The 8,527-nt window shown below is 49.2% G+C and overlaps 2 protein-coding genes across 9 annotated transcripts in view; one reads left to right on the forward strand and one right to left on the reverse strand.

Moving 5' to 3' along the window:
* ASCC2 (activating signal cointegrator 1 complex subunit 2) overlaps positions 1–2,465 on the forward strand; it is a 48,218-nt gene extending 45,753 nt beyond the window's left edge. For 6 of the 8 annotated variants that reach the window (XR_013348066.1, XR_013348064.1, XR_013348069.1 and 3 more), the window contains one exon: positions 707–761. Coding sequence is in view for 1 of the 8 variants with exons in the window: in XM_077835125.1 (XP_077691251.1) it covers positions 707–786; positions 1,744–1,915 (252 nt within the window). In the remaining 7 variants the exon portion in view is untranslated. Of the gene's footprint in view, positions 1–706; positions 905–1,743 lie in introns of those variants that run through there. The other 2 variants (XR_013348070.1, XM_077835125.1) reach the window with 2 other exon arrangements.
* Positions 2,466–5,669: 3,204 nt separating this feature from the next.
* On the reverse strand, positions 5,670–8,500 carry UQCR10 (ubiquinol-cytochrome c reductase, complex III subunit X). Its single transcript, XM_077834809.1, has 2 exons — positions 8,162–8,500; positions 5,670–5,939 (listed from the first exon to the last, which is right to left on the reverse strand). The coding sequence occupies exons 1-2, from the start codon at positions 8,483–8,485 to the stop codon at positions 5,892–5,894; spliced, it is 372 nt and encodes a 123-aa protein (XP_077690935.1). The 5' UTR covers positions 8,486–8,500; the 3' UTR covers positions 5,670–5,891.
* Between the last annotated feature and the right edge of the window lie 27 nt (positions 8,501–8,527).

The raw sequence follows: 8,527 nt of genomic DNA on the forward strand, positions 1-8,527 counted from the left end.
AAGGGTTTCCTTTTCCAGAACATGAATCTGTTCGCATAGCATTGAGGCAGCTCTGCTTTTCTGGACTGTGAAGTGTCCCCCGAGCACAATTGCCCACAGCCTCCCCACCTAGGCATGTCACATGGCTCCTACTCCTTGGAGAGGTGTGCATGTATCTTTGGCAGAGAGGACAGTGTGTGGGGGCAGAGGGGGAGGATCATTAAGGCTCTATTATTTTTATGGTTGTCATGGATTTAATGGAAATGCGGGGGGAGGGATAGCTCAGTGGTTTGAGCCTTGGCCTGCTAAACCCAGGGTTGTGAGTTCAATCCTTGAGGGGGCCATTTAGGGTTCTGGGGCAAAAATTGGGGATTGGTCCTGCTTTGAGCAGGGGGTTGGACTGGATGATCTCCTGAGGTCCCTTCCAACCCTGGTATTCTATGATTTGGCTGTGATGGCAGGGGGGAGACCCTAAAATCTCAGTGAAAACACTTGCAATTCAAATTTTTGGATGCTTTCACTTTGATTAATTTGGTACCTCACTTCAGTCGCTCCGTCACTGATCCTGGGGGACTACTTGGCTGTAATTAATAACTTCAGCTGAGGGATGCGGGGGACTTTCCCCACACCAGATAGCTACAAGAAGTCAGGCTTGTGTAGCTCCCCAAGTCATGCTGAATGCTGGTAAGACGATAATGAGATTAAAGACTTTATTTCCATCCCACAGCAGGACCATTTTGTGCAGGACCCAGCAGTGCTGAGGGAGAGAGCTGAAGCCAGACGGATGACTTACCTTGCAAGGAAAGGGTAAGACGGAATCCCTCTCCATGGGTGAATCGTGGCTCCATTGAAGCCGGTGGGAAAACACTCCGACTGTTGCACCTGGTCAGAATATTCCTGTCTGCCCAGGGCTCCAGCCACAATGGTATGTTGCATCTTGAGTTGACGAGAAGCTCCAGGTCTTAGGCTATGTCTACACTGCACTTTCATCATTAAAACTTTTGTCACTCAGGAGTGTGAAAAAAACAAACCAACCCCGAATAACAAAAGGTTTAATGGCAAAAGCGCCGTTGTGGGCAGCGCTCTGTGGGTGGGAGACGCTCTCCCGCCGCTGAAGCTGCCGCCTGTCATCGGGGCTGGTTTTGTTTGGTCGTCAGGAGAGCGGCTCCACGACGTGCCGTACAATGGCCGTGCTGCAGTGACTCAGCCATGCTGTGGTGAGGGGTTCAGGGTACACGTGGCCTCAGACCGTCCATCTTTTGAAAAAGTTGTTGGGAGTGACACATTTCCAACACCTTACTCAGCTTCCGCTTCGCTGCCTAGAGTGCAGCTACACCAAGTGGCAGGGGTGCCTGGCAAGTCCCCTCGCTGGCACAGCAATGCTGCTGCTGCAGTTATATGGGGGAAGGGAGAGCAGGAACCTGCATAAGATTAGTAAGATTTTGGGGTACAGCAGCTTTCTAGATCCTCAGTAACTACCACAGGGGATGTCTGGACAGTACAAGGCTTCAGTGCAATATCTGGCTGGCTGCTGGCATGCTAAAAGCAGGAAGAGTGAGCTGTCATCACATGGCTGGTGGATAATGTTCAGATACTATAGAAGCGCTGCATAGCTCACTCATCAGGGGAGATGGCTGGGTGGATGGACTCCCCTCAGGTGTGCTCTCCCCACAGGATCCTTTGTCTTAGAAGGAGAAATTAGATTTGTGATCCTGTGTGCCTTGTGCAGAACTTGTGTGATTCCCATTTTTATCTATACTTCAGGTACAAGTATGACAACACCCCGGCTGTTGTAGGGAATGTCAAGGGGCATGGACAGAGCCGGGATACAGTCCAGGAGCGAAAGAAGAAGGAAGCCAACAAAGGGGCAAGAGCTAATCATAACCGCCGAGTCATGGCTGACAGGAAACGGAACAAAGGCATGATTCCTTCATGAGGGACTCTTAGCCCAAAGCATTGCGTTGGATTCAGGCCTTCACTTCTGAGGGCCTCCTGATCTTAAGTTACGGTGCAATACCCAGCCCTTCGGAGAGCTTTCCGTTTACAAATAGGAACTGCCCCTCAGGCAGGCTTGCTGCTGTGCTAGTTGTCAATACAGCTAATGCAGCAACCGCCATTCAGGATTTTTTAAAACTATTTGTAATGATTCTGTGAGAATTTTATTTTCATATAAGAAACACCCCCCCCACCCCCACCCCCACCCTCCCAACTGCCTGGGGCATCCAATCAGCACAGCTAGGAGCACTTAGAATGAGCACTACGACTGGCAATGAGGTTTGCCTGCACCATTAGCTACAGCTGCCCACTCCACACACGTTGCCTTATCCTGCAGGAGACTCATGGGATGCATAAAAACCAATGCACAACAGCCCATTCCTGTTGCCGACAAAGCCCTAGGAGTTCAGCTGTATGGTGATGTACTTTAAATTCCTCTCCCTCCAGCGAGAAATGTGTATAAAAACATGCAGATAAAGAATTTGAGTCTTTTGGCTTGGTGTTTTATACAGTTTCCGTCAATGAACCCTATCTAATTTAATCTGTCTGTATCTGTTAGCAGTGAACTATTATATGTCTGCAGCTAGGAGCTTGTTTAATGAAGTGAGGTGTGCAGTGGATATGCATGGACCAAAGCCCCTTTGAAATGCATTCATTATCAAGGCATCTAAAGCATGATGATTACAGTATGCAAATGAGGGGAAGGCATGCAGTGATTTGCTTCTGCAGTCATAGTCCCCATAGCTACCTGTCACCACTCATTAAGCAGAACAGCTCAGATCATACCTGTCATGGGGAATGCTATGAGCTAGTAGTAAATAGCAATCTCTGCCTGCTGACAGAGGGCTCAAGAGAAACAATCTTGTCATAGAAAACATCACTTCTACAGAATGAGACTGTTCCTGAGGTCACTTTAATCTATTTGTAAGGTGTTCAGATACCATGGTGAGGGCTGCCTTACAAGAGCCTAGACAGACATTGGAGATTGCGCTAGCTGTCTGTGATACAAATATCATTAACAGTTGTCACTAAATATCTGCACATTTAAAATGTGTTCTGCTCACCAGTAAACTTATACTATTTATTTTCAAATATAGGATGAGTACATTAGCTCCCCACAAAAACAGGTAACAAATGGGTTGTGGTAGATTAACCTGCTCCAAAGAAAGTCAAGAGCAATTTATTTTTGGTGTATTACTGCTACTTAAAATGCACTGAGTTCTAAGGTTTCCAGCATTCTAGCCCTTGTTTCCGCATGTGTAGTACATGTTGCTTTTCTCCAAATACTGCAGAAGGCAGGCTTTCGTATTAAGCTTTGAATGCACGTCCCTCACTGCCAAGTTATACGCAGGGGGAGGAGACTGTACAGCTATGTGACTAGTCCTCTAACACTGGGGTTGCTTTCAGAAAGGATAGAAATGGCTGTCACCATTATGCAAATAGATTAAAGCCCCTCAATGTTCACAGGATAAGATTTTCTGCTCTATTCAACAGCCCACTAGGACATGGGGTAAAAGGAATTAATTTAACACTTGTGCTTTCCCAAAAGCCATTGTCATGGGAAACTACTTAACCCCTGTACTTTCAGTTATCCCGTTGCCTAATAATTTGCTTTTTGCCAGACTTGCTACTACACCTCCCCACCTAATATGTATTCATGGCTAGGTAACTCTAGCTTCAAGGCTGCTGAAACCACCATCGCTAGTTCAGCATAGCACGAAGCTATCAGCACCACAGGCAGAACTTACACTAGAAGCAAAGGTGGGTTTGGAGGTTTTTTTAGGTTATGAGATTAGCCCAGCAAGGCCTGAATCCTACCCCCTAGGGTGCCTCTATAAAAGTAATCTAGGGCTGCTAGGAGTCTACAGCAGCCATTTTTACTCTAACAAAATATTGGCAAATCCTCCTTACTCAGCAAGTGTAAACAGCACCCATTGTGGTTAATCTATTTTCAAAAAAAGAAGAGGACTTGGGGCACCTTAGAGAGTCTCAAAGGAGCCACAAGTCCTTTTCTTTTTGCGGATACAGACTAACACAGCTGCTACTCGGAAACCAATCTATTTTCAGTATCCATAAAGCTTTTCTCCAGTTCATACTACTGCTGTAGCAAGCTTCATTCCACCTCAGTCATCCATCAGCAAAACATCAACTGCACATTATTAGTGGAAATGTAACAAGTAGAAAGACAGTTCAAGTGTAAGCTGCGTACGACTGGCAGGCAGCTTGGTTTGTACAGTACTGCACTGGATGGACAGGAGGTAGCTGTTTTCCATCATCCCCATGCACTAAAACCAGATTCCCACTTTTCTACTTTTAAAGGAATCAGGTAGTTAGATAATGCTTTGTAACTTCAATTCCTGTGAAGGAAGAGGGTTTTTGGAAATAGGCAGCAAGGGGTCATGGGAACTGATGGCACTGCTATTGAGTTAGGATGAGAGTGCTTCCCACTACAAAGGCACTAGTGCTGCTCCACCTAGCAGGCTAAGAATAGCACCCTGACACAAAACAAAGCAGGGCAGCTTGGGCTAGCTGCTTGCATACAATCCCACCTAACACCCCTGCTACAGGCTCATAGCATGGTAGTCTACCTATTCTGGGAAATGTTTTGCCTGCTGCTGTATAGACATGGCAATACTATAGTGAGACTGTAGCTATGTCCCTTCCCGTTGCTTGCTTTTTACCAGTCCCCCATGATGATATTTAGCTTTATGCTCCCAGGGCAGGCACTATCTGTTTAGCACCTTATGTTTGTATCAAACAGCAAAAGACGCCACCGCCTGCACCCCACTCCAGCATACTCCTCACGTAAGCGGAAAAGGCTGATCAGAACGCTTAAGACCCAATCGCTACAGCCCTCCCAGCATGCTAATGCAGAGCTCCAGTCCAACACTATATTTAAAATGAGTTAGTCTCTTTTCAAGAGCTTATAGTGCTCACAGATGTGAGTAGAATACACCAGCTGTACATCCTATTTACAACCCCTTCATTTTAGCCCTTCTTCCCCAGGGTTTTTTTCTTTGTTTTTAAAGTGCAGCTCAGGCCAGCTGTCTGAGCACAAAGCAGCACTTCTCACTGAACAGTGAAGGATATTTAAAAATTAAGATTTTAATTAAAATCAATACGACTGAGGCAGCCATCTTGCTGAACAAGTGCATATTATTTGTCAGCAAGCAAAGGCAAGATGGTTTGTCTGACATTAACAAAGATACAGCCCCAAAACCAGGTAATTTGATTACTACTTACTGTAGAAAACAAGTTGTTTAAACAAAGAGACTAAAGTGCTGAGTACAACCAAGAGCTAAGTAAAAGATGGGTTTGAATGCTGGAGGAATAACTTTTAAATAAATAAAGTGCATTAAGAACATTTGGAGATACCATTTCTGGTTAGAGAGATTGGCTAGCTATTGCCTGCCTATTAAAGGCTATTGCTCCTGTCTGTACATTGGTCTGAGTTATAAATTGGAACATTTACCAGGCAGAAGCAATAAATATTGACAAAGGCCTTCAGCTGTATATGTGCTTCCACTTTTTAGCTTACACTAAAAACAAACCACTTATGATTTCCATACTAGTGCCACAGGAATAAGGCTTTATATGCCACGCTAATTTAGAGCCCTGCATCTTGTAGTTAACAATAAACCCTTATTTACATATGGAGCACAGGGGAAGTTAACTGAACATGTAAGCACAAGAGGTATAGCTTAGTGCGTTTATTAGTTTAACAGGACGTTTTAACACAACAGGAGTAAATCCTAAAGTCCATCAAGGTTTCTTCCACAGATGAAGCTGGTGATGTACTCCGGCTCAGATTTCTTCAGTCAGAAGCCCATTTTCATTCTTGGTAACTGGTATTGGGCAACTGAAGAGTTTGCACAAGGGGATACAGACACCCCTGCACGGCTCCTGCAGCTCTCACTTCATTTTTCTTGGGTCTCATACTTGTGCTTGATGTGTTTCCACAGTTTCTGCATTTGAAAAAACAGAAGCAAGAAGTCTTATGTATGTGTCCCAGTGATGATGGGCTGAATTTTTTACTTTCAGCCAAAGGGAATGCCTACCAGTGAGGAACACACTGAAGTTTCCTGCCATTGCTGTCCCATTTGGGGTCTTGCCCTTGACAGCATATCCTAGTGGCATTTGTTTGGGTGACCACTTTGGCACATCCACACAATGCCTTACCTAGCCAGACCAGAGCACTCCAGGAATACCAAAGCACTTATTCCACAAGTCACAGCACACACTTGAAACAAGAGTTCTGGGGTAACTTCAAGAGGGAGAACTGCACTGTTCATGAAGCTGCCTCTTGCAGTGGACTGGCAGAATGAGACCAGGTCCCCTTCCTCTCAAGTCCCAGCATACTTGCTGCCATTTCTTCCTTCTATTCACACACCCTTTTCTGTATTTTGCTTAATATTTTTATAGTAGCTTTGCTCTTTTGTTCTATGGCCCCCCTGTACCCAGTCACCAGAGGAGAGTATGATACTTGGAGCAGAAGCATCTATTGATGCCTCTTTGCCACATGTATTTTCCCAGGTGAGTGCCACAAGAGCCTGGAGCAGTGCACGGATGCCTCAGCCTGGGGCCCCGTACTCAGGATCTGCATTAGGTAAGCCACTCAGTAGCAGGAAGGGAATGTAGGTAGCTTTCAAGTGTATTTTTATAGGGAGGCAGTCTAGGATCATACAACTTTGCAGGTTCCTATTGCTGCCCTACTCTGTAGCCTTACAGGTTAAGAAACACCAAAGCATTGCAGCTTCTGGCTCCCCATTCACACTAAGGAAAAGCCACTGTAGTCAACACAGATTCAAGCTGGACCCAAAACAAGGTCTTTGGCCCAACCATCACAACCAACTGGTACAATAAATACTTGTAAGATTCCTGTTTGTGGGCAGAAAGTATCAGAGCATTTCTAATGCCTGGCCTAGACAGGATCATAGCCTCTTTAAAAGAGGAAAAGTCAGCATACATCCCTAGATGACAAAAATACCCTAAAAATTAACTGAATTGCTCAATTAAGAAAGTAGCTAAAGAAATACATGATTCCAGTTGGATATCAGAAATTTCATCTGGCTCCAAACTCCTGGAAGGAACAAGGAAATGTGCAAATCATACACACTTTATATTTGGCTGTAATTTTGTATTTTGCACAAACTCTGGATGCTTTTAGAGTTAAAATACATACTTTTTTAAATCACAACTTGGTATGCTAAGGGGACAGTTACAGATCACTGGAGGATCAGGTAATGTGTGTATCACTTATTGCCATGGAATCCAAGCATTAATTAGGATTTTCCTGTCCATAGATGCAACTTAACTACAATAATGGCAGGTTTCTCTAAGGTGCCACAAGTACCCCTTTTCTTTTTCCAGTAATGACTGGATGCCTCTCATCTCCTGCTGCGGCGAATGCAGACGGCTTGGGACAGCCCTGCAGACGGGCAGCACGTCCCCGGCCCACGCTGCCCGCAAGCTGCAGCCGCCCGTAAATCGGAAACCGGAGCATCCGAGAAGCAGGAAATTCAGTCCTTGGGTCACGCCCCCGACGCCACAATGTCTCTGACCGTCTCCCCTTAGGGCCAAGGCGGCTTGGGAAGCCCGGGGGGGGGGGGTCGGTGGTTTGAGCGCGGGCCCGCGAAACCCAGGGTTGGGAGTTCGGTCCCCGAGGGGGCCCCTGGGGTCGGGGGCGGAAACGGGGACGGCGCCCCGCTTTGAGCCGGGGAGACCCGGGGACGGCGCCCCGCTTTGAGCCGGGGAGACCCGGGGACGGCGCCCCGCTTTGAGCCGGGGAGACCCGGGGACGGCGCCCCGCTTTGAGCCGGGGAGACCCGGGGACGGCGCCCCGCTTTGAGCCGGGGAGACCCGGGGACGGCGCCCCGCTTTGAGCCGGGGAGACCCGGGGACGGCGCCCCGCTTTGAGCCGGGGAGACCCGGGGAGTCCGGGACACGAGCGTGCGGGACCCCCCGCCCGTGCCCCACCGCGGCCACGGGGGCGAGCCCGGAGCGAGCCCGGGGCCGCGGCCTCCCCGCGCAGCCCCCCGCGCCCCGGGGCGGGGCAGAGCGTCACCGGCCAGGCCCAGGGCAGGCGGCGCCGCGGCCCGGGGATGCGGGCGGCCGGGGCCTCGCGTAGCGCACGGGCCGGCCTGACCTTGGGCCGCCCCGCCCGGCCCCGCCCGGCCCGCGCCCTCACCCCGCGGTTGAGGCGCTCGTAGAACGCGTCGGCGCCCTGGTCGAAGGCGCGCTCGAAGAGCACGGCCCCCAGCGCGACGGTGAGCGCGAAGGCGGAGGTGCGGCGGAAGAACACGCTGTAGAGGCGGGAGCGCAGCGGCATGGCGGCCTCCTCTGCCTCCGCCCGGGCTAGCGCAGGCGCGGCCTCGGCCCGGAAGTTATAGTGGGGCTCGGCGGCCTGCCGCGGGGGACCATGGGGCTTGTAGTGCGGCGTCGCGCAGCTCCACGCGGGGGGGGAACCCGCCTCGGCCTCGCTCTCGCTCTCGGGGGCAGACACGGACTGCATTTCCCGGCCTGCACAGCGCCACGCTCGTTGTTCCCTCAGCGA

The sequence above is a fragment of the Eretmochelys imbricata genome, chromosome 15, assembly GCF_965152235.1.
Source record: "Eretmochelys imbricata isolate rEreImb1 chromosome 15, rEreImb1.hap1, whole genome shotgun sequence".
NCBI classification, from domain to species: domain Eukaryota; kingdom Metazoa; phylum Chordata; order Testudines; family Cheloniidae; genus Eretmochelys; species Eretmochelys imbricata.

Coding starts and splice junctions, on each gene's coding strand:
- UQCR10 (XM_077834809.1), bottom strand. CDS start 8,485: ATGCAGTCCGTGTCTGCCCCCGAGAGCGAGAGCGAGGCCGAGGCGGGT. Junction 5,940..8,161: donor ACGAGCGCCTCAACCGCGGG/GTGAGGGCGCGG, acceptor TTTCAAATGCAG/AAACTGTGGAAACACATCAA.